Here is a 25,913-nt window from a genome sequence, read left to right as displayed (position 1 = left end):
AACTCTTAGTATTTGCTTCTCGTATGTGCCTTGACCAGGCAAGCCCAGGGTTTCTTTTCTTTTCTTTTAATTTTTTGGGTTTTTTTTTTTTTTTTTTTTTTTTTGTATTTTTCCAAAGCCGGAAACGGGGAGAGACAGTCAGACAGACTCCCGCATGCACCCGACCGGGATCCACCCGGCACGCCCACCAGGGGCAATGCTCTGCCCACCAGGGGGCGATGCTCTGCCCCTCCGGGGCGTCGCTCCGCCGGGACCAGAGCCACTCCAGCGCCTGGGGCAGAGGCCAAGGAGCCATCCCCAGCACCTGGGCCATCCCCGCCCCAATGGAGCCCTGGCTGCGGGAGGGGAAGAGAGAGACAGAGAGGAAGGAGGGGGGGGTGGAGAAGCAAATGGGCGCCTCTCCTATGTGCTCCAGCCGAGAATCGAACCCGGGTCCCCCGCATGCCAGGCTGACGCTCTACCGCTGAGCCAACTAGCCAGGGCCTCTTTTAATTTTTTTAATTTATTCATTTTAAAGAGGAGAGAGAGAGAGAGAGAGAGAGAGAGAGTGTGTGTGTGTGTGAGAGAGAGAGAGAGAGAGAGTGAAAGGGGGTAGGAGCAGGAAGCTTCAACTCCCATATGTGCCTTAGACCAGACAAATGCAGGGTTTTGAACCAGCAACCTCAGCGTTCCAGGAAGACGCTTTATCTACTACACCACCACAGGTCAGCCCAGAGTTTCGAACTGGCAACGTCAGCATTCTAGGTGGAGGCTTCATCCACTGTGCCAGCACAAGCCAGGCCTCATGTCTGTTTCAAACTTGGTCCTTACAAGCCCTTCCCATGCTAGCCCTCAAGTCCACTCACCTAGGAGGCAGAAGAAAGCCTGGAGCTCCTGCTGCTGGCGGGAAGGGCGAGACCCATGGCCCCCATCCTGCTGCCTCCAGGCCCACAGCTTCAGTTGGATGGCAACCACATGGGCAGAGTCTTGGGCTTCACTCATCTCATAGGGGGTGGGTGGGTGGGCTGGGGCGGGGATGGCTGACCTGTAGAGAAAGGAGCCCCAGGACTTAGCTCTTTTCCCCTTGTTCCTAGCAAGTCACGGGGATAGGTGAGGCTGGTCTGAGAGGCCCTCCAGAAGGTGGAGGGATGAAGATAGAGACGTGGGGGATCAGAATGGAAGGAACGTGGGAGGCCTGTAGGGTTGGAGGCCAGAAAAGCAGCAGAGATCCTAGAGGCAGTGGCTTCCAATCTTCAGCCCTGCTACTCCACGCTGGGCCCGAGTTAGAACAGCAGCAGCTGGCCCTGGCCGGTTGGCTCAGTAGTAGAGTGGCGGCCCAGCCTGTGGACTTCTTGTGTTGGATTCCCTGTCAGGGAACACAGAAGAAGCGACCATCTGCTTCTCCTCCCCTCCCCCTTCTCTCTGTCTCTGTCTTCCCTTTCCATGGCTGATTGGCTCCAGCGAGTTGGCCTCAGGCGCTGAGGATGGCTCTAGGGCCTCTTCTTCAGCGCTAAAAAATGGCTTGGGTTTCAATGGAACAAGGGCCCCAGATGGGCAGAGCATCGCCCCCTAATGGGCTTGCCCAGTGGATCCCGATGGGGGCGCATGTGGGAGTCTCTCTGCCTCCCCTCCTCTCACTAAAACAATTTTTAAAAATGAACAGCAGTAACAGGCACTACAGAGGGTATCCTAAGTGCCTAGAGCTGTGCTAAATGCTTTAGGGGCATCATCTTATTTCATCCTGGTAGGTAGGTATAACCAAAGACCCATTTTGCAAACAGGGAAGCAAGTGTTGAAGACTCATGGCCACCCAAAAATGAGCCTGTCTGACCCCCAAAGCCAAAGAGTTTGAATGCTCCTCATGCCCCCTAACTCATAATCACCCCCCTCACCATGCACCAAAGTGGCAGACTTTTTTTTTTTTTTTTTTTTTTGCATTTTTCTGAAGCTGGAAACAGGGAGAGACAGCCAGACAGACTCCCGCATGCGCCCGACCGGGATCCACCCGGCACGCCCACCAGGGGGCGATGCTCTGCCCATCCTGGGCGTCGCCATGTTGCGACCCTCCTGGGTGTCGCCATGTTGTGACCAGAGCCACTCTAGCGCCTGGGGCAGAGGCCACAGAGCCATCCCCAGCGCCCGGGCCATCCTTGCTCCAATGGAGCCTTGGCTGCGGGAGGGGAAGAGAGAGACAGAGAGGAAGGCGCGGCGGAGGGGTGGAGAAGCAAATGGGCGCTTCTCCCATGTGCCCTGGCCGGGAATCGAACCCGGGTCCTCCGCACGCTAGGCCGACGCTCTACCGCTGAGCCAACCGGCCAGGGCCCAAAGTGGCAGACTTTACAGAACCAGCCACCCTTTAGTTCACAGAGGGGAAACTGAGGCCCAGAAAGAAGGATGTTATTATACAAATAACCGGTTTAAGCAAGTTGAGATGGGGCTACCTCAAACATGTCAAGCTATGGAGAGAGACACCACCTAACAGACTCAGGAAAAAGTGTCACCCACCACCCATAGGTCAACCTGGGAACCTTCATCTAGGACCCCACAAGCAACCCAGCCTCCTCCCCCCCCCCCCCCCCCCCCCCCTTGAGAAGCCTCACCTGAGCTCAGGGATCACCTACAGCATAACCAGCAGGCTCTAGCTACTGCCTTTATATGGCCTCAGAGCTGCCCCTCCTACAGCCCTCCACCAATCAGAACCCTACATGGGGGTGGGGCTTTGGGCCATCCCCACCCACCTCTACCTACAGCCGATCCAGCCTCCACCTCTTGCCTCCCCAGCTTCCCAAGATAAAAACTTCACCAAAGCTTCACCACCTACAATTAGGGTGAAGGCAGACCAGCGGGACCTCAGGATCTGGAAGGTGGCAGGGCCCCCTCCTCACCTCTTTACAAATGTGAAGCCAAGGTGCGCCCAGAATGAAGTCTGGGCTGTGACAAGTGACTGATGGGTTAGTTAAAATTCACTGATTGTGCCTGGCTGGGGCAGGGTCGCTAGGTGTGTCTATGTGTTTTCTTCAGATCCAGGAATTCCAAGGCCTGGGGAGCCAGAGGGAAGATGATCCTGGAGTGAGAATTCCCAGAGGCCACATCCCCTTCCCAAGATTCTTTGCAGTAGGGAGCCTGGCCCTGGGCTCCAAGTTGGTAGAGGAAGCCTTTACCTAAAGCAGGGATCCCCAAACTATGGCCCGCGGGCCGCATGCGGCCCCCTGAGGCCATTTATCCGGCAGGCCTCCGCTGCACTTCCGGAAGGGGCACCTCTTTCATTGGTGGTCAGTGAGAGGAGCATAGTTCCCATTGAAATACTTGGTCAGTTTGTTGATTTAAATTTACTTGTTCTTTATTTTAAATATTGTATTTGTTTCCATTTTGTTTTTTTTACTTTAAAATAAGATATGTGCAGTGTGCATAGGATTTGTTCATAGTTCTTTTATAGTCCGGCCCTCCAAGGGTCTGAGGGACAGTGAACTGGCCCCCTGTGTAAAAAGTTTGGGGACCCTTGACCTAAAGCCACCAAGCCTCCGCTGCCCTGCCCACCCCCTCCCCACTCAACCCGCTGCTCCCGCCAGCAGCGTCTTCACTGACTCATTTAATCTGTCTACAGTCCCAGCGGCCAGCCAGCACCTACATTACCTCTCACATTTGACAAGTGACATTTCCCCCCAATTTCTCTAGGGGTCAAATACACATAACCTGAAATGTAGTACCGTAATCATTTTTAAGTTTAGTGGTTTTGAGTATATTCATATTATTGTGAAACCAACACCACTGTTCACCTCCAGAACTCTTCATCTTGCAAAACTGGATTCCTGTACCCATGAAACACTAACTCCGCTTCTCCCAACCTCTGATGCCAGCAACCTATTTACTTTCTGTCTCTATGAATTCAACTACTCTAAGTACCTTATGTAAGTGGAATCAGACAATATCTGTCTTTTTGTGACTGGCTTATTTCACTTAGCATAATGTCCATGGGTTCATTCCTGCTGTAGTATTTGTCAGAATTTTCTTCCCTTTCCAGGCTAAATAATACTGATTCTATGTATATACCACATATTACTCACTCATTTGTCCATCCATGAACCCTTAAGATTGTTTCCTTACCTAGGCTATTGTGAATAATACGGGTATGAACTTGGGTATGTAAGTATGTCAAGACCCTGCTTTCCAACCTTTGGGTTATGTACCCAGAAGTGGAGTCACTGGCTCGTTTGGTAGTTCTAGTTTTAATCTTTTGAGGAAACATCAAAGGGTCTTCTGGCCCTGGCCGGTTGGCTCAGTGGTAGAGTGTCGGCCTGGCGTGCAGGAGTCCCAGGTTCGATTCCCGACCAGGGCACACAGGAGAAGCGCCCATCTGCTTCTCCACCCCTCCCCCTCTCCTTCCTCTCTGTCTCTCTCTTCTCCTCCCGCAGCTGAGGCTCCATTGGAGCAAAGATGGCCCGGGTGCTGGGGATGGCTCGCTTGGCCTCTGCCCCAGGCACTAGAGTGGCTCTGATCTGGCTCTGATCGCGACAGAGCGACGCCCCCTGGTGGGCGTGCCGGGTGGATCCCGGTTGGGTGCATGCGGGAGTCTGTGTGACTGCCTCCCCGTTTCCAGCTTCAGAAAAATACAAAAAAACAAACAAACAAACAAAAAACAGGGTCTTCCACAGTGATTGCACCATTTTACATTCCCACAAACAATGCTCAGTGTTCTCATTTCTCCACATTCTTGCTAACACTTGCTATTTTCTGTTTTGTTGATAGTAGCCATCCTCACAAGTGTGAGATAGTGACAGGTGACTTAAAATATGTATGTATGTAATAGAAATGGAGGCCCAGAAAGAAATGGAATAACTTGTGCCGAAAGTCCTGCCAATGTGCTCACTTTGGCAGCGCATCTACTAAAATTGGACCAATACAGCCCGACCGGTGGTGGCTCAGTGAATAGAGCATCAACCTGGAATGCTGAGGTTGTCGGTTCCAAACCCTGGGCTTGCCGGGTCAAGGCACGTACGACAAGCAATCAATGAACAACTAAAGTGAAGCAACTTACACTTGATACTTCTTGTGCCCCCCCACCATAAAATCAATAAATAAAATCTTTAAAAAAAACCACTATAGAAATGATCCCTGAAAGTATAATCTTAGGTCTCTTAGTTTCTTGATCTCTTTGGGTCTCTCTGAACTCCCAATCTCTGAGTCTCTGGGTACCTGTGGGTCTCTGTGCCTTTCTGTGTTTTACAGACTCTTGGTGTCTCTGGGTCTCTCGGGGTCTCTGGACCTCTTAATTTCTCTGGGTCTCTTGGTTTGTGTTTCTGGGTCTCTGGACCTCTTGGACTCCCTGGTGTCTGGGTGTCTTTAGGTCTTTGGCTCTCTCTTGGTCTCAGTGTATCTTGGAATCTCTTGATTTCTGAACTCTGTGGGTGTCTCTGAATTCCTTGGTCTCCCAGACTCTCTGGTCTGGATCTTTCCCTTCCTTGGGTCTTTTGTCTCTGTGTCTCTAGTCCCTCTGGGTTTCATGATATCCCTGTGGCCACCTTCCATGCTCCCTGAGGCTGAAGCTTCCCTTACTGCCTGATCTCCCTCAGACAACCGTTTTGTGTGTGTCTGGTTCTCCTCACGTATTTGCTGTTGGCCTCTCCCAGAAAAGTAGGGGTAGCTCCAGCCACCTCCAGAGCATGCCCGGGAAACCTGTTACTAAAGAGGCTATAACCGAATCAGCTCACATGTTCCTCACAACTACCCAGGCAATGGCTGTTTTCAATAGCCTTATTTTGCAAAATGAAAACAGCAACTAAAACACAGAGTTGAATTATTTCTGAGAGGTAAGGTAACTTAGTGCCAGGCACACCACTGAGGAATAAAGGCCACGTTTCAGCCTGGCCGCCTGGCTCGGGCCCCACGTTGAAGCATAAGCCAGGGGACATGTTTCTGGACCCAATCTGACACTGAGAAGGCGTTCAGTAAAACTGTGGATGAACGGCCCCAGGCCAGCTGTTTTCCACCTCTCTTCTTCCCCGATACCCACACTTAAGGCTAGAGATCAGTAAGGGGTCACTGAGAAACCTGTGGGTGAACTAATTCCCTTAACCCTGTCTGAACTTCATGCCCACGCCTGGCAGTGGCAGCTTTGGGCATCTCACACTCCACCCCGGCAGAATGTTTAAATATTTTTTATTTTTATTTATTTATTTTTAATTTTTAGTTTTTTACAGAGAGAGAGAGAGGCAGAGAGAGGGATAGACAGGGACAGACAGACGGAACAGAGAGAGATGAGAAGCATCAATCATCAGTTTTCTGTTGCGACACCTTAGTTGTTCATTGATTGCTCTCTCATATGTGCCTTGACCATGGGGCTACAGCAGACCGGGTAACTCTTGCTCGAGCCAGCGACCTTGGGTCCAAGTTGGTGAGCTTTGCTCAAACCAGATGAGCCCACGCTCAAGCTGACAACCTCAGGGTCTTAAACCTGGGTCCTCCGCATCCCAGTTCAACGCTCTATCCATTGCGCCACCGCCTGGTCAGGCTAAACTTTTTTTAATTGATTTTTTTTTTAAGAGAGAGACAGAGATAGAGAGAAGGGGAAACATCAATGTGTTATTCCACTTATTCATGCTGTCACTGGTTGATTCTTGTATGTGCTCTGACCGGGGATCAAACCCACAACCTCGGCATGTCAGGATGATGCTCTAAACAAGTGGTCCACAACCCCCGGGCCACAGACCATTTGGTACTGGTGGGCCATTTGGTACTGGTCCGCAGAGAAAGAATAACTTACATTATTTCCGTTTTATTTATATTTAAGTATGAATGATGTTTTATTTTTAAAAAATGACCAGATTCCCTCTGTTACATCCATCTAAGACTCACTCTTGACGCTTGTCTTGGTGACGTGATACATTTATCCATCCCACCCTAAAGGCCAGTCCGTGAAAATATTTTCTGATGTTAAACCGGTCCATGGCCCAAAAAAGGTTGGCGACCACTGCTCTAAACAACTGAGCTACCTGGCCAGGGCCTTTAACTTTTGATTTTGAAAGAATTTAGAGTCTAAATTCTTAGACTCTATGTGTGTTTAGTAACACACTCATATGTGTGTTTAGTAACACACATATGTTACTAAAGCATGGATAATAAAATTTTTTTTTCAGAGACAGAGAGTCAGAGAGAGGGATAGACAGGGACAGACAGACAGAAACAGAGATGAGAAGCATGAATCATTAGTTTTTCATTGCATGTTGAGAAACCTTAGTTGTTCATTGATTGCTTTCTTATATGTGCCTTGACCGTGGGGCTACAGCAGACCGAGTAATCCCTTGCTCAAGCCAGTGACCTGGGGTCCAAGCTGGTGAACTTTGCTCAAACCAGATGAGCCCGCGCTCAAGCTGGCGACCTTGGGGTCTCAAACCTGGGTCCTCCGCATCCCAGTCTGATGCTCTGTCCACTGCGCCACTGCCTGCTCAGGCAGCATGGAAAAGTTTTGTGTTACCTTCACCCAGCTTGCCCCCATTTGTAACATCTTGCATAATTACGGTATAATTAGAATCAGGAAACTCACATTGGCACAACAAAACTACAGATCCTGTTTAGATTTTACCAGTTTTTACAAAGCAGTCACTTAAAAAAAAAAAAAAGAGTGTTTTGGTTTCTAGTTCTATAAATTTTATCACATGCATTGACTGGTGTAACCACCACCTCAATCAGGATATAGAACAATTCCATCATCCCAAAGAAATTCCCTGATATTATCCTTTTCAGAGTCATACCCTCTTTCCTGCCCCTGCCCCTGGCAAACATTGATCTCTATCTCTACAGTCCTATCACATTAAGAATATGTATAGGCCCTGGCCAGTGGCTTGGTGGATAGCGCATCGGCCAGGTGTATGGATGTCCTGCATTCATTTTTCCAGTCAGGGCTCACAAGAGAAGCAAGCATCTGCTTCTCTCCCTCTCCCCCTTCTCTCCCTCTTCCCCTCCCACAGCCAATAGCTCGATTGGTTTGAACGTCGCCCCCAGGGGTTAAGGATAGCTGGGTTGGAGCACATCAGCCTCAGGTGCTAAAAATAGTTAGATTGATTTAAGCATTGATCGGCTCCAGATGGGGTTGCTGGGTGGATTCCTGTTGGGGCACATGCTGGAGTCTGCCTCACTATCTCCTCTCCTCTCACCTTAAAAAAAATTATATAAATGAGTTCTTTGAGACCCTTGTGATTAAATTAGACCCACCCAAATAATCTAGAATACTCTCACCATCTCAAGATTCCTAATTTTTCTGCAGTCCCTTTTGATGTGTGAGATAATATGTTCATAGGTTCTAATAATTGGGATGTGGACATCTTTGGGAGGTCATTATTCTGCCTACTACACTTATCACAGCATAATTCATACCAAGCTAACTAATATACTATTTATGAAATGATATATTAGCACCAAATGCTCTTATAAAAGATACACATAAAACACAAGGGTATAAAAGTCTAGATGCATAAAGATAGAAAAGTAGCAGGCAAGTGCTAAAAGAAAGCTGGGACAGCCTGACCAGGCGGTGGCACAGTGGATAGAACGTCGGACTGGGATGCGGAGGACCCAGGTTCAAGACCCCGAGGTTGCCAGCTTGAGCGTGGGCTCATCTGGTTTGAGCAAAGCTTACCAGCCTGGACCCAAGGTCACTGGCTCAAGCAAGGGGTTCCTCGGTCTGCTGAAGGCTCATGGTCAAGGCACATATGAGAAAGCAATTAATGAACAACTAAGGTGTTGCAACAAAAAACTAATGATTGATGCTTCTTATCTCTCTCTGTTCCTGTCTGTCTGTCCCTATCTATCGCTCTCTCTGAGTCTCTCTCTGTCTCTATAAAAAAAAAGAAAGAAAGAAAGCTGGGACAGCTGTATTGGTATCAGGAAAAAGTTAATTTCAGGTCAAACACATTACTAGAGAGAAAGATAGTGATTTTAAAAATATACAGTAATTTTATGAAAAGTGAAGACCTACAACCAATGATCAGAGAGGAATTCATAGCAAGAAACTCTTCCATTATTAAAATAAAACTAACCCTGGCCAGTCAATTCTGCTGGTCAGAGCATCGTCTAGATAAGCCAAGGTTGTGGGTTTGACCCCCGGCTGAGACACATACAAGAATCAGCCAATCGCCTGACGAGTGGTGACACAGTGGATAGAGTGTCGACCTGGGACACTGAGGTCCCAGGTGTGAAACCTCAAGGTCGCTGGCTTGAAGCCCAAGATTGCTTGCTTGAGCCCAAAGTTGCTGGCTTGAGCAAGTGGTCACTCACTCTGCCGTAGCCCCCTGGTCAAGGCACACATGAGAAAGCAATCAATGAACAACTAACGTGACGCAACTATGAGTTGATGTTTCTCATCTCTCTCCTCCCCACACTCTCTCTGTCTTTTTGTCACTCTCAAAAAAAAAAAGAAAGAAAGAGGACCTGTGGTGGCACAGTGGATAAAGTGTCGACCTGGAAATGCTGAGGTCGCCGGTTCAAAACCCTGGGCTTGCCTGGTCAAGACACATATGGGAGTTGATGCTTCTAGCTCCTCCCCCTTCTCTCTGTCTCTTCTGTCTCTCTCTCTCTCTCTGTCTCTCCCTCTCCTCTCTAAAATGATTAAATAAATAAAATAAAATAATTTTGGCCTGACCTGTGGTGGCGCAATGCATAAAGTGTCGACCTAGAAATGCTGAGGTCGCCGGTTCGAAACCCTGGGCTTGCCTGGTCAAGGCACATATGGGAGTTGATGCTTCCAGCTCCTCCCCCCTTCTCTCTCTTCCCCTCTCTCTCTCCTTTCTAAAATGAATAAAAAAAAAAAAAAAAAAAAAGAAAGAAAGAAATCACAAAAAGGAAAAGAATAAAGATAAAAATAGGTTAATGAAGAACTAGATTTTTGAAATAATTAAAAGAGGCTATTACCTAACTTGTCCAATACAAAAAGGGAGGAGGCACATACAGATAAGAAATGAAAAGAGAAAAAGAACCATTGAAACAAGAAAATTTTAAGAATCTTAACATTGAGCCCTGCCCAGATAGTTCACTTGGTTAGAGCATCACCCCAATACACAAAGATTGCTAGTTTGATCCCCAGTCAGGGCACGTACAGAAACTGATTGATGTTTCTGTCTCTCTGTCTGTCTGTCTGTCTCTCTCTCTCTCTGCCTTCCTCTTTCTAAAATCAATCAATAATTAAAAAAAAAATCTGGCCTGACCAGGCGGTGGTGCAGTGGATAGAGCGTCGCACTGTGATGCAGAGGACCCAGGTTTGAGGCTCTGAGGTTGCCAGCTTGAGTGTGGGCTCATCTGCTTTGAGTATAGCTCACCAGCCTGAACCCAAGGTCACTGGCTTGAGCAAGGGGTCAATCGGTCTGCTATAGCCCTTCTGGTCAAGGCATAGGTAAGAAAGCAATCAATGAACAATTAAGGTGTTACAACGAAAAATTGATGCTTCTTATCTCTCTCCCTTCCTGTCTGGCCCTATTTGTTCCTTGCTCTGTCTCTCTCTGTTTCTGTCACCCCCTCCCCAAAAAAGACAGAAGACAACCATACACTTGTGTTCATTGTGGATGCCCAATAAGTACTACATCAAACAATCAAATAGGCTATGAAGACACTCTATGACGTTGACATGGCCAAGGTTACCTCCCTGATCAGGCCTGATGGAGAGAAGAAGGCATGTGTTTGACTGTCTCCTGACGGTCAAAAGCATCCTGATGATGCTTTGGATGTTGCCAACAAAATTGAGATAATCTGAACTGAGTCCAGTTGGCTAATTGTTTGGGTTTTTTAAATGTTTATTGTATTGATTTTAGAGAGAGAGGAAGTGAGAGAGAGGAAAAGAGAGACAGGAACATTGATCTGCCCCTGACTGAGGATGAAACTAGCAACCCTCTAGCATTCAAGAGGATGCTGTAACCAACTGAGCTATCTGGTCAGAGCTGGCTAATTCTAAATATAAAAATTTTACACTGTAGCCTGACCAGGCAGTGGCGCAGTGGATAGAGCATCAGACTGAGATGCAGAGAACCCAGGTTCAAGACCCTGAGGTCACCATCTTGAGCACAGGCTCATTTGGTTTGAGCAAAGCTCACCAGCTTGGACCCAAGGTCACTAGCTTGAGCAAGGGGTTACTCGGTCTGCTGTAGCCTCACGGTCAAGGCACATATGAGAAAGCAATCAGTGAACAACTAAGGTGTCGCAACAAAAAACTGATGATGGATGCTTCTCATCTCTCTCTGTTCCTGTCTGTCCCTGTCTGACTCTCTCTCTGTCTCTGTAAAAAAAAAAGAAATTTTTACCCTGTAAAAAAAAAAAGATGGCTTCTGAGTGATCCTGATATTCATGGAATAGGGCTGACCTGAGCACCAACGGGATATTGTGGAAATGACACAATGTGATTTCTGAATTTAAGTCCTAAAAGACTTTGTAACTTCAACCTTACTTCCCAGGGAAAAGCCAGATGTCATGTCGTGAGGCCCGTTCAAGCAGCAGTGTGGAGAGAGCCAAATGGTGAGGAACTGAGGCCCCCTGCTGTTATGCGCTCTCTCTCTCTTTTAAAATTAATTTTGCAAAGAAAGAGGAAGGGAGGAGAGAGAGAACAATATCGATTTGTTATTCCACTTATTTATGCATTCATTGGTTGATTCTTCTATGTGTCCTGGCCGGGGATCAAACCTGCAACCTTGGCACATCAGGATGATGCTCTAACCAACTGAGCTATCAAGCTAGGGCAGGGGTCGGGAACCTATGGCTCGCGAGCCAGATGTGGCTCTTTTTAAAAAAATATTTTTTAAAGATTTTATTTATTCATTTTATTTATTTATTTATTCATTTTAGAGAGGAGAGAGAAAGGGAGAGAGAGTCAGAGAGAGAAGGTGGGGAGGAGCTGGAAGCATCAACTCCCATATGTGCCTTGACCAGGCAAGCCCAGGGTTTCGAACCGGCGACCTCAGCATTTCCAGGTCGACGCTTTAAATGTGGCTCTTCTGATGGTTGCATCTGGCTCGCAGACAGATCTTTAATAAAAAAATAATAATAACGTTAAAAATATAAAACATTTTCATGTATTACAATCCATTAATTTCCTACCGTTCATGTTCATGGTTGCAGGTGGCTGGAGCCAATCACAGCTGTCCTCCGGGACAACATCAAATTTTTATTGATAATGCATAACATACACGGGTCGTTGTATGGCTCTCACAGAATTACGTTTTATAATATGTGGCGTTCCTGGCTTTCTCAGCCAAAAAGGTTCCCGACCCCTGAGCTAGGGCCTGTTATGCCATCTTGAAAACAGATCCCCCAGTCTTACGTAAGAGCTCAGATAACTGCAGAACTGCTTGACATCATGAACACAACCTCATCAGAGACCCTGAGCAAGAACTACCCAGCTAAGCAGCTCTCAAATTCCTGACCCACAGAAACTGTGAGATAATAAACATTTGTTGTGTTGAGCTGCTAAGTTCAGGGTATTTATTAAACAACAGTGAATGACTATTATTGTTACATCATAGTAAATGTAATATAGCAATTACATGCAGTTTGGAATTCTGGATTGGATCCTGGACCAGGAAATAAACATTAGTGGAACCACTGGCACAATCGAAATAAAGTCTGTAGTTTAGCTAACAGTACTCTATCAGTGTTAATTTCCTGGTTTCAATAACTGTCTGAGGTTGTGTAAGATGTTAGCATTAAGAGAAGTTTGGTGAAAGGAATACAGAACTCTCTGCACAGTTTTGTTTTTGTGTGTGTTGTGGGTTTTTTTGTGACAGAGACAGAGAAAGGGACAGATGTGTGTGTTGTGTTTTGTGTGTGACAGAGACAGAGAAAGGGACAGATAGGGACAGACAGATAGAAGGGGACAGAGATGAAAAGCATCAATTCTTCTTTGTGGCACCTTAGTTGTTTATTGATTGCTTTCTCATATGTGCCTTGACCGGGGGGCTACAGCAGAGTGAGTGACCCCTTGCTCGAGCCAGCAACCTTGGGTCCAAGCTGGTGAGCCGTGCTCAAACCAGATGAGCCAGCGCTCAAGCCGGTGACCTCAGGGTTTTGAACCTGGGCCCTCTGAGTTCCACTCTGATGCTCTATCCACTGCGCCACTGCCTGGTCAGGCTCTCTGCACAGTTTTTGTAACTTTTTGTAAGTCCAAAATTATTTCAAAATAAATATATTTTTTTATTTTTACAAATAACAGGGAAATATACCAAAGTAGAAGGAATGAAATAATAAAGAGCATAAATTAATAAAATGAAAACATAATGAGTGGATAGAGCATTGGACTGGGACGCAGAGGACCCAGGTTCAAAACTCTGAGGTTGCCGGCTTGAGTGCAGGCTCACCAGCTTGAGCACAGAGTCACTTGCTTGAGTGTGGGATCATAGACATGACCCCATGGTTGCTGGCTTGAGCCCAGGGTTGCTGGCTTGAGCAAGGGGTCACTTACTCTGATATACCCCCCCCAACAAGATACATATGAGTAAGTAATCATGAACAACTAAGGAGGCTAAGGAGCCGCAACAAAGAATTGATGCTTCTCATCTCTCCCTTCCTGCCTCTCTGTCCCTATCTGTCCCCGTTTCTCTCTCTGTCTCTGTCACACAAAAATCCCCATCAAATTTTGATAAGATTTGACTATAAAATCGGCAAACCTCTAGCAACATGGATTCAGGGAAAAAAAAAATTTTTTTTTTTAAATATTTTATTTATTGATTTTTTTAGAGAGAGAGGAGTGAGAGAGAGAGACAGAGAGAGAGAGAAGGGGGAGGAGCAGGAAGCATCAACTCCCATATGTGCCTTGACCAGGCAAGCCCAAGGTTTCGAACTGGCGACCTCAGTGTTCCAGGTCGACGCTTTATCCCACTGCGCCACCACAGGTCAGGCTGGGAAAAAAAATTTTTTTAGTGAGAGAAACAGAGACAGAGACAGAGACAGAGACAGAGAGGGACAGACAGGAAGGGAGAGAGATGAGAAGCATCAATTCTTTGTCGCGGCACCTTAGTTGTTCATTGATTGCTTTGACCAGGGGGCTACAGCAGAGCCAGTGACCCCTTGCTCAAGCCAGCAAACTTGGACTCAAGCCAGCAACTTTTGGGCTTCAAACCAGCAACTTTCGGGTCATGTCTATGATCCCACACTCAAGCCAGGAACCTTGGAGTTTTGAACCTGGGTTCTCAGCATCCAAAGCTGTTCTCTCCATTCACTGTGCCACCACCTGGTCAGGCCTGACTATTGTTTTATTTTTTTTTTTAATTATTTTTATTTATTTATTCATTTTAGAGGAGAGAAAGAGAGAGAAGGGGGGAGGAGCAGGAAGTGTCAGCTCCCACACATGCCTTGACCAGGGAAGCCCAGGGTTTTGGACAGGCAACCTCAGTGTTCCAGGTTGATACTTGATCCACTGCACCACCACAGGTCAGGCCTATTGTTTTAAAAGGACCCCTTTGTCTGCATTGTTGTGAATGGACTTTAGGGAGGCAGGGTTTGCTGAGACACCCATTAGGAGGCTATTGCCGCAGTCCAGGCAAGATGCTAATGGAGCCTGATCTAGGTGGCACAATAGATAAAGTGTCCACCTGGAATGCTGAGGTTGCTGGTTCGAAACCCCGGGCTTGCCCAGTCAAGGCACATATGAGAAGCAACTACAACGAGTTGATGCTTCCCTCTCAATTTATTATCTCATTGTCCTGTGGGTCAGGAATTCAGGAGCAGCTTATCTGGGAAACACTCATGGTCACTCATGACGTGGCAGTCAAGATGTTGGCCTGGGCTGCAGGTACCTGAAGGCTTGGGGGTGAGGGTCGCCTTCCCAGGGGGCTCACTCATGTGGCTCTTGGCTGCGAGGCCCCTGTTCCTCACCATGTGAGACTATACACAGGGCTGCTTGAGTGTCTTCATGCCATTGCAGCTGACTTACCTCCAAGCGAGTGACTCAGGACAGAGAGTAAGCAGGAAGCCAGAGAGCCTTTTGTGGCCAGGTCTCTGAAGTGTCACACCATTACTTTCATTTTATTCCACTCATTGGAAGTGAAACACTGAATCCAGCTGATGCTCAAGGGAGGGGAATTAGGGTCCATCCCTGGAGAAGGGGAAAACCAAGAATTTATGGACCAGTGGAGGAGACTCACTCAGGTTCACGGCTGATGCTGAAAGTGTCTTTAGGTGTGTGCTAAGGATTTTCTGGGTGAGCAGGAAGAGGAGAAAGAGAGAAGAAAGCTAGGATGAATAGACAAGCAGATTTGGGGAGAATGAGACAAGTTAAGTGGCCACACACAAAGGACATGATGGGGAATAAGGGAGGCAGGCTGAATGCAGATCATGCAAGGATTCAACTGCCCGTTAGGGAGACCTTTGTCAGAGCAGTGAAGCCAAGTACAATTCACCCCATCTGTCCGTCCATCCATCTATCCATCCATTTATTTCTTCTCTACTTCAATATTCACTGAGCTCTTATTTTGCACCAGGTCCTGGACCTGGGAACAGAGACAAAAACCAAACACAATGCCCACTGTTCTCGTTATCTATTCCTGTGAAACAAGCCACCTGAAAACTTTGACGTTTGCAACAATAACAATCAATTATTTCCTTACCATTTTGCAATTTGGGCAAGGCCTTGAGTGAACAGCTCTCTCTCTTTGTATGGTTACCACCAGGAGCAACTTGAACTTGGGCTGGATCCACTTCCAAGATAGTTCGCTACATGGCTGTCAAGTTGATGCTGGCTGTTAGCTGGGGCCTCCACTCTCCTCTATGTGAGCCTCCTCACAGGACTGCTTGGGCTTCCTCACAGCATGGTGGCTGGGATCCAAGGCATGGAAATAGAAGCTGCCAGTTTCCTTAAAGGGTTAGCCCAGAGTTGGCATGGCATCATTTCCATTGTATTGTTTGTTCAAAGCAAGTCACAGGCCAAATCCAGAATCATAGGGGTGGAGAAATAACCCCCACCTCTGTGGGGGAACTTATGACCATCTATTTATTTTATTTTATTTTTTGACAGAGACGGAGTCAGAGAGAGGGATAGACAGGGACAGACAGGAAGGGAGAGAGATAAGAAGTATCAATTTTTTCATTGCGGCACTTCAGTTGTTCACTAATTGCTTTCTCATATGTGCCATGACCGTGGGGCTACAGCAGACCGAGTAACCCCTTGCTCAAGCCAGCGACCTTGGGCCCAAGCTGGTGAGTTCTGCTCAAACCCGATGAACCCTCGCTCAAGTTGGCGACCTCGGGGTCTCGAACCTGGTTCATCTGCGTCCCAGTCCAATGCTCTATTCACTGCATCACTGCCTGGTCAGGCAAAAAAACTTATGACCATCTAAATACACAAAACTGTCAAGGAGTATACACTTCTTTTGCTGCTTAGATTACATTAAACACAGATTAATCAGGCCCTGGCTGGATAGCTTGATTGGTTGCAGCATCGTCAGGAGCAGCTCAATATTCCTGTCACTCCTTCTCCCTGCCTCTCAAAAGAAAAATATACTCTAAAAATTACTGTAATAAATGGTATTTTGCTATATATGTATTCTTCTGCAACTTATTAATTTTTATTTATTTATTGACTTTTAGATAGAGGAGAGAGCAAGAGAGAGAGGAGAAACTGGGAGCATCAACTTGTAGTAGTTGCTTCCTGTCTGTGCCTTGACCAGGCAAGCCCAGGGTTTCGAACTGGCGGCCTCAGCATTCCTGATCAACGCTTTATCCACTGCGCCAGCACAGGTCAGGCTGCAGCGTGTTATTTTGATCAACATTGTTTTAGAGATTTTTCCATGCTGAATTTTTGTTCATTTTCACTATACTGTGCAGTATTCCATTACCTAATTATATCACAACATAGAGATGTGTTCTCTTCTAAGGATGCTCACTTAGGTGTTTACAATTTTCCTCTATTTATGAACAGTGCTGCAATGAGTGTTCTCTGCGTGTGTCCTTACACACTCATGAGACAGTTTCTCTGGGAGTGAAGGCGCTGGGGCAGAAGTGAAGCACAGGATCAAATTTCCTAGAGAGTGCCCCCATACTTCCTGTTACCCTACCTCCACAGAGTTATTTTGCCTCACATTCTGACACAGGGAAATATTAAAACTTAAATTTTTGCCATAACTATGAATGAAAAAGTATATCTCATTCTTGTTAGAATATTCATTTCCCTAATTATTGATGGGGTTCACCATCTTCCCCATTTTTTGGTCATTAAAGTTTTTATTTACCTGTGTGTAACCTGTGACTATTTTTATTTTGAGTTGTTTCTCTTTTCTCATTGATTTAGAGGAGTTGGGGGTTTTTTTTGTTTGTTTTTTACAGAAACAGAAAGTCAGAGAGAGGGATAGACAGGGACAGACAGACAGGAACGGAGAGAAATGAGAAGCATCAATCATCAGTTTTTCGTGGCAACACCTTAAGTGTTCATTGATTGCTTTCTCATATGTGCCTTGACTGTCGACCTTCAGCAGACCGAGCAACCCCTTGCTCGAGCCAGTGACCTTGGGTCTAAGTTGGTGAGCTTTGCTCAAACCAGATTAGCCCATGCTCAAGCTGGCAACCTCGGGGTCTCGAACCTGGGTCCTCGGCATTCCAGTTCGACTCTCTATCCACTGTGCCACCGCCTGGTCAAGCTGTTGTTTTCTTTAAGATTTTATTTCTTGTCTTTACAGAAAGGGGGGAGTGAGAAGTATCAATTCATCATTGCTTCACTTTAGTTGTTGCTGGTTGTACATGACTTGACTTGGCAAACCCAGAGTTTCGAACTAGTGACCTCAGCATTCCAGGTTGATGGTCTATTCACTGCACCACCACACGTCAGGCAAGAGTTTTTGTTTGTTTGTTTGTTTTATGTTTATTTTATTGATTTTAGAGAGAGAAAGGAAAAGAGCAGGAGAGAGACAGGAAGATCTATTCTTGTATCTACCCTGACTTGGATCAAACCGACAACCTATGTGCTTCCAGACGAAGCTCTAACCAACTGAACTATTTGGCCAGGGTGGGAGAGTTATTTTTATATTCTGGATACTAATCCTTAGTCTTCTCCTAGTTAATCTCTTGTTCTTTTGGTTTTCTTTTAATGATTTAAAAAATACATAACTTTAAAAACATTAAAAAGCCCTGGCCAGTGGTGCAATGGATAGAATGTCATGCTGGAGTGCCAACCAAGGTCATGGGTTTGATCCCAGGGTTACCAGTTCAATCCCCGTCAGGGCATGTATGAGAAGCAATCAATGAATGCACAACTAAGTGGAATAACAAGACAATGAGTTGACTCATCTCTCTCTCTCTCTCAAAAAAAAAAAAAAAAAAAAGAATTTAAAAATTGAAAGTTAAATTATATAACTTTATTGAGGCATATTTTATATATATATAATTTGTCCACTTCAAGTATACTGTTCAATAAATTTTTAGAAAATTGGCCAAGTTGAGCAAGCATTAGCATAAATCAGTTTTAGAACATTTCCATCAACATAATATGATCCCTCATGGCCATTAACCATTTATCCAGTTGATGGAATCTTTTAATGCACTACATGTTTCTCTATTTTCTTCTGAAAGTTTTAAATTTTTGCTTTTTCATATTTAAGCGAACCAGTTCTTCTTAGAACTGATTTTTGTGTCTGGAGTGAAGTTACCTTCCACATAGATAATCAATTTTCCCTGCACTATTTATTGTATAGCCGTCTTTTCCTCTGAGCTGCATTCCGGTCTCTGTCATATATCTTTCTGCTTTCCATCCCAGCCTGGATCAGTTTCTGAGTTTCCTATGTTGTTTCATTGACTTAGTTACAATCGCCGGGACAATATTACAATGTCTTCAGTACAATAGGTACCATTCAACTTGTGAAGGAGAGGTCCCCATCCTGCCTTTTTCTTAAAAATTGTTTTAACCCGGCCCTGGCCGGTTAGCTCAGCGGTAGAGCGTCGGCCTGGTGTGCGGGGGACCCGGGTTCGATTCCCGGCCAGGGCACACAGGAGAAGCGCCCATTTGCTTCTCCACCCCCCTCCTTCCTCTCTGTCTCTCTCTTCCCCTACCGCAGCCAAGGCTCTATTGGAGCAAAGATGGCCCGGGCACTGGGGATGGCTCCTTGGCCTCTGCCCCAGGCACTAGAGTAGCTCTGGTCACGGCAGAGCGACCTCCTGGAGGGGCAGAGCATCGCCCCCTGGTGGGCAGAGAGACGCCCCTGGTGGGCGTGCCGGGTGGACCCCGGTCGGGCGCATGCGGGAGTCTGTCTGACTGTCTCTCCCCGTTTCTAGTTTCAGAAAAATACAAAAAAAAAAAAAAAAAAAAAAAAAAATGTTTTAACCCTTTGAGTTTTTGTGGTTTTTTGTTTTTTTTATTTATTTAATTTTATTTATTTATTTATTTCAGAGACAGGGAGAGTCAGAGAGAGGGATAGATAGGGACAGACAGACAGGAACGGAAAGAGATGAGAAGCATCAATTATCAGTTTTTCGTTGCAACACCTTAGTTGTTCATTGATTGCTTTCTCATATGTGCCTTGACCATGGGCCTTCAGCAGACTGAGTAACCCCTTGCTCGCGACCTTGGGTCCAAGCTGGTGAGCTTTTTTTTTGCTCACACCAGATGAGCCTGCACTCAAGCTGGCAACCTCGGGGTCTTGAACCTGGGTCCTTCCGCATCCCAGTTCAACACTCTATCCACTGCACCACCGCCTGGTCAAGCAACCCTTTGAGTTTTTATTTTTATTTTATTTTAGTTTTAGATTTTATTTATTTATTTTAAAGAGAGGAGACAGAGAGAGAGAGAGAGAAGGGAGGGAGGAGCAGAAAGCATCAATTCCCATATGTGCCTTGACCAAGAAAGCCCGGGGTTTTGAATCGGTGACACTTTTACCGACTGCGCCACCGCAGGTCAGGCTTTTTCTTTTTCTTTTTTTAAACCTCTACCTTTCTTTTATTTTTTTTTTTGTAAACACTCTTTTTACTTTTTTATTTACTTGTTTATTTATTTTTTAGAGAGGAGAGAGAGTGACAGAGAGAGAAAGGGGGGAGGAGCAGGAAGCACCAACTCCCATATGTGCCTTGACCAGAGAAGTGCAGGGTTTTGAACTGGCAACCTCAGTGTTCCCAGGTCGATGCTCTATCCACTGCGCCATCACCTGGTCCCCTTTGAATTTTTATTTTTTTGTTTTTTTTCCATTTTTCTGAAGCTGGAAACAGGGAGAGACAGTCAGACAGACTCCCGCATGCGCCTGACCGGGATCCACCCGGCATGCCCACCATGGGCGACGCTCTGCCCACCAGGGGCGATGCTCTGCCCATCATGGGCGTCGCCATGTTGCGACCAGAGCCACTCTAGCGCCTGGGGCAGAGGCCACAGAGCCATCCCCAGCGCCCGGGCCATCTTTGCTCCAATGGAGCCTTGGCTGCGGGAGGGGACAAGAGAGACAGAGAGGAAAGCGCGGCGGAGGGGTGGAGAAGCAAATGGGCGCTTCTCCTGTGTGCCCTGGCCGGGAATCGAACCCGAGTCCTCCGCACGCTAGGCCGACGCTCTACCGCTGAGCCAACCGGCCAGGGCCCCCCTTTGAATTTTTAAAATATACATTTAAAAATAAATTCTTGCCCTGGCTGGTGGCTCAGTGGATAAAGCGCCAACCCAGCACACCAGTGGTCACGGGTTCGAACCCCAAGTCAGATCACATAGAAGCAATCAATGAATACACAACTAGATGGAACAACTAAGTGAAACACGGAGTTGATGCTTTTCTTTCCCTCTGCCCCTTTCTTCCTCTCTCTTTCTCTCATCAGTGGAAAAAATTTTAATTAAAATATATAAAAATAAACCTCTTAAGTCCCATGAAAAATCCTTTTGACCTAAGTTGGAACTTTAGATCAATTTGAGGGAGATTTGAGATTTTTATAATACTGAGCTTGTTAACCCTCTGGGCCAAATAGTCTTGTATGTCTGTAAATGGGGAGGAAGAATGGCGATATGTACTTAACTACTGAGTCATCTTACAAATATTTATTGGTCTAGTCGTGTTTTCCATGTTCTGTTGGGTTAATTTAAAATAATTTTAATTTTTTTCCTAATTTTTGTTTTAGATTTTTAAAATTCAATTTAGAGAGAGGAGAGAGAGAGAGAAAAAGGGGGAGGAGAGCAGGAAGCATCAATTCCCATATGTACCTTGACCAGGCATGCCCGGGGTTTCGAACCAGCGACCTCAGCATTCCAGATCGACACTTTATCCATTGTGCCAACACAGGTCAGGCATAAATTAATTTTGAGAGAGAGAGAAGAAAGGGGAGACACAGAAAGAGAGACAGAAACATTGATTTATGTTCCACTTATTCATGCCATCATTGGTTGATTCTTGTATGTGTCCTGATTAGGGATTGAATCCACAACCTTGGCATGTCAGGAGAATACTCTAGCCAGCTTAGCTTCCTGGCAAGGGTGAGGATTGTCTATTTTTTTTTTAAGATTGTCTATTTTAATAGCTTATTCGAAGAGCCAGCTTCGAACTTTTTTTTTAAAGCAAGAGAGAGAGACAGAAAGGTAGAGAGATGAGGAGAAGCATCAATTTGTAGTTGCATCACTGAACTTTGTTAATCTCTATTTTAGCTTTATGTATTTGATTAATTTCTGTTATCTTTGCATTTCCTTGTCTTCTTTTCCCATGTTTATTTAATTTATTATTATATATATATATATATTTTCATTTTTCCAAAGCTGGAAACGGGGAGGCAGTAAGACAGACTCCCGCATGCGCCCGACCAGGATCCACCCGGCATGCCCACCAGGGGGCGATGCTCTGCCCCTCTGGGGCATCGCTCTGTTGCATCCAGAGCCATTCTAATGCCTGAGGCAGAGGCCACAGAGCCATCCTCAGAGCCCGGGCCAACTTTGCTCCAATGGAGCCTTGGCTGCGGGAGGGGAAGAGAGAGACAGAGAGGAAGGAGAGAGGGAGGGGTGGAGAAGCAGATGGGCGCTTCTCCTGTGTGCCCTGGCTGGGAATTGAACCTGGGACTCCTGCACGCCAGGCCAACGCTCTACCACTGAACCAACCAGCCAGGGCCTTATTATTATATTTTTAGTGAGAGGGGGACGGACAGACAGGACAGGAAAAAGATGAGAAGCATCAATTCTTCGTTGCGGCATCTTAATTGTTCATTGATTGCTTTCTCACATGTGCCTTGACATGGACTAAAGCCAGCGACCATGGGGTTATGTCTATGATCCTATGCACAAGCTGGCGACCCCATGCTCAAGCTGGTGAACCCACGCTCTAAGCCGGATGAGTCCACACTCTAAGCTGGGTGAGTTGAGTCCTCAGTGTCCCAGGCTGATGCTCTATGCACTGCACTACTGCCTGGTCAGGCTATTTTATTGATTTTAGAGAGAGGAAGGAGGGAAGAGAGGGAAAAAGAGAGAGAGCCAGGAATATCAATCTGTCCTGCATGTGCCCTGACCGGGCATCGAACCAGCAACCTCTGCACTTTGGGACGATGCTAACCAACCAAGCTATCTGGCCAGCTTATTGATATAATATATATTCCATAATGTTCACCATTTTAAAGTGTACAATTCAGTGGCTTTAGGTATAGTCACAAAGTTGTGAAACTGTCGCTACTATCTATTCCAGAACATTTTTATCACCACCCCCACTCCCCAAAACCCATCCCCATTAGTAGTCATGTCCTACTCCCTACTCTACCAGCACCTAGTAACCACTAACTACTTCCTGTCTACGTGAATTTGGCTATTCTGGACATTTAAAACAAATGGAATAATACAATATGTGGCCTTTTGTTTCTGGATTTTTTTATTTTTTAGACAAGAGGAGGGGGGATTGTGAGGCAGACTCCTGCATGTGCCCTGACCAGGATCCACCCAGCAACCCCATCTTTGGAGTATGCTTGAGTACCAAGCTATTTTTAGAGCCTAAGGCTGATGCACTCAGACCAACAGAGCTATTCTCACCACCTAAGGCCAATGCTCAAACCAACTGAGTCACTAGCTGAGGGAGGGGAAGAAGGAAGGGGAAGAGGAGGGGGTGAGAAGCAGGTGGTTGCTTCTCCTGTGTGCCCTGACCAGGAATCAAACCCAGGTTGTCCGTATGTCAGGCCAATGCTCTATTCCCTGTGCCACCAGCCAGGGCCTGCGTCCGGATTTTTAAAAAATATTTCTCCATTGATTTGAGGAGAGAGAGAGACAAGAGAGAGAAGAGAGACAGAGGAGAATGGAGAGACAAAGAGACAGAGAGAGAAGTATTAACTTTTTTTTTATTCAGTGAGAGAAGGGGAAGCAGAGAGACAGACTCCTGCATGCAACCTGATCAGGATCTACTGGGGAAAGCCCACTAGGGGGCGATGCTCTGCCCATTTGGGGCATTGCTCTGTTGCTTGAGCAGCCGAGCTCTTTTAGTTCCTGAGGCAGAGGCCATGGAGACATCCTCAGTGCCCAGAGCTTTCTCCAATCGAGCCATGGCTACAGGAGAGGAAGAGAGAAAGAAGTGAGAATGGGAGGGTAGAGAAGCAGATGGGTACTTCTCCTGTGTGCCCTGACGGGGAATCGAACCTGAGACATCCAAAAACCAGGCCAACAAGGCCCTGGCCGGTTGGCTCAGTGGTAGAGCGTCGGCCTGGCGTGCAGAAGTCCCGGGTTCGATTCCCGGCCAGGGCACACAGGAGAAGCGCCCATCTGCTTCTCCACCCCTCCCCTTCTCCTTCTTCTCTCTCTCTTCCCCTCCCGCAGCCAAGGCTCCATTGGAGCAAAGATGGCCCGGGCGCTGGGGATGGCTCCTTGGCCTCTGCCCCAGGTGCTAGAGTGGCTCTGGTCGCAACAGAGCGATGCCCCGGAGGGGCAGAGCATCGCCCCCTGGTGGGCAGAGTGTCGCCCCCGGTGGCCATGCCGGGTGGATCTCGGTCGGGCACATGCGGGAGTCTGTCTGACTGTCTCTCCCCGTTTCCAGCTTCAGAAAAATACAAAAAACAAACAAAAAAAACACAAAAACCCAAAAAACAGGCCAACACTACCACTGAGCCAACCTGCCAGGGCCACAACTCGTTATTTCATTCAGTTGTTCCATTTAGTTGTGCACTCATTGATTGCTTCTCATATGTGCCCTGACCAGGGATTGAACCTACAACCCAGCAGGGTCAATGTTTTATCCACTGAACCATCAGGCCAGGGTCTGTGTCTGGCTTCTTTTATTTAAGACAATATTTTTAAGGTTTCTCAATGTTATGCATGTATCAGTACTTCATTCCCATTTACAGATGAATAATACTCCATTATACCCTGACCTGTGGTGGCACAATGGATAAAGCACTGACTTGGAACACAAGCCCGTTTCGAAACCCTGGGCTTGCCTGGTCAAGGCACATATGGGAGTACATGCTTTCTGCTCCTCCTCGTTTCCTCTCTCTTGCTCTCTCTCCTCTCTTCTCTAAAATAAATTTTTAAAAAAATCTAAAAACATAAAAAATAAACCCCATTGTATTGAGATACTACATTTTGTTTACCCACTCATGGACATTTGAGTTTTTTCCATCTATTGGCTATTATGAATAAGGCTGATGTGAACATTCTTGTACACGTGTTTGTGTGAACAAATGTTTTCAATTCTTTTGGGAATGTACTTAGGAGTGGAATTTCTGGGTCATACTTTAACTTATTGAGAAACTGCCAAACTATTTTCCAAAGCATCTGCACTACAAGTCTTTTACCAGAAATGCAGGAGAGTACTAATTTCTGGGCATTCTTCCTAACACTTGTTATTGTGTGTCTTTTCTTCTTCTTCTTTGTTTCCAAGTGAGAGGAGAAGAGATAGACGAACTCCTGCATGTGCCCCCACCGGATCCACCTGGCAACCCCACTATGGGGCTGATGCTTTGCCCATCTTGGGCCATGCTTGCAACCAAGCTATTTTTATCACCTCAGCACTAGGGGCCAATGCACTAGAAACAATCAAGCCATGATTGAGGGAGAAGAGAGAGAGAGAGAGAGAGAGAGAGAGAGAGAGAAACGGGGGAGGGGGTGGAGAAGCAGATGGCCACTTTTTCTGTGTGCCCTGATCTGGAATCAAACCTGACCAGCCAACACTCTACTGCTGGGCCAACCGGCCAGGGCCATTATGTGTCTTTTTAATTATAATATCCTAGTGGGTGTGAGGTGGTATCTCACTGTGGTTTTGATTTGCCTACCCATAATGTCCCTTTTGGCCATTAAAAAAAAAATTGGTGGTGAAGGTGGCTGAGCCTAAAGGTCAGAACTCAATGCCAATCCCAGGACAGTCTTGTTAAATCTCTGGACCTCAGCTGTCCAGCGCATAAAATGAGGATAGCACCACCTAGCTAATATACTTTAACGATTGCTAGTTAAATGAGATGACAAAATTGCAAGGCACAAACTGGGTGCATTAGCTCCATTCTGCCAATGAACGACTGGGTTGGCGGCGATCCAGACACAAACTGAAATACTGGACAGTACGAGACGAGAGGTAGATGTACCTATGGCCCAGAACCGAACAAGACAAGGATAGCAAAGTTGCAGGGGAGACTTGTGGGAATACTGCATTGAAGTCAATCCTTTCGCACAGGACATTCCTATACCAAGATTAGCCAGCATTAAAGGTCTGCCTTCTCAGCCCGAGACACACGTGACTGCTCCTCCCCTGTGTGATAGAGCAAATGTTCCCCAAAGGCAGACACAGATAACCCAACCGCCCACGGACAAGCACCTGCCCCACTCTCCGCCCACTGAGGTTAGACCTAGTCCTAGGCAACGAGGCCTTCCGCCCATAGCAACCGCTCACCTGCTTTTCACTTCCTATAGGCTAGCAAATTTCATTTCTTTTTCTTATAGGTCCGCGTAACTCTATCTCGACCAATCAATAGCAGCCACGGAGATCCAACTCACTCCCACACAATTTGGGGGTGATCGTGGAAGAGACAAGTTTTTCGTTTTCTGAATCCAGTTTTCCCAGAAATCACCT

At 46.5% G+C, this 25,913-nt stretch overlaps 1 protein-coding gene across 2 annotated transcripts in view; it reads right to left on the bottom strand.

Moving 5' to 3' along the window:
* Positions 1-25,822, bottom strand: part of SPDYC (speedy/RINGO cell cycle regulator family member C) — a 40,949-nt gene extending 15,127 nt beyond the window's left edge. For both annotated transcript variants that reach the window (XM_066252000.1, XM_066252001.1), the window contains exons 1-2: positions 25,734-25,822; positions 846-1,024 (exon numbers count right to left, since the gene is read on the bottom strand). In XM_066252000.1, the coding sequence (XP_066108097.1) occupies positions 846-981 (136 nt within the window). In that variant the 5' untranslated portion in view covers positions 982-1,024; positions 25,734-25,822. The remainder of the gene's footprint in view (positions 1-845; positions 1,025-25,733) is intronic.
* Positions 25,823-25,913: the final 91 nt, after the last annotated feature.

The sequence above is a fragment of the Saccopteryx bilineata genome, chromosome 1 (assembly GCF_036850765.1).
Source record: "Saccopteryx bilineata isolate mSacBil1 chromosome 1, mSacBil1_pri_phased_curated, whole genome shotgun sequence".
In the NCBI taxonomy this organism is placed as follows: domain Eukaryota; kingdom Metazoa; phylum Chordata; class Mammalia; order Chiroptera; family Emballonuridae; genus Saccopteryx; species Saccopteryx bilineata.
The sequence above is the reverse complement of the archived record's forward strand: the minus strand, read 5'-3'. Positions and strand labels throughout refer to the sequence as shown.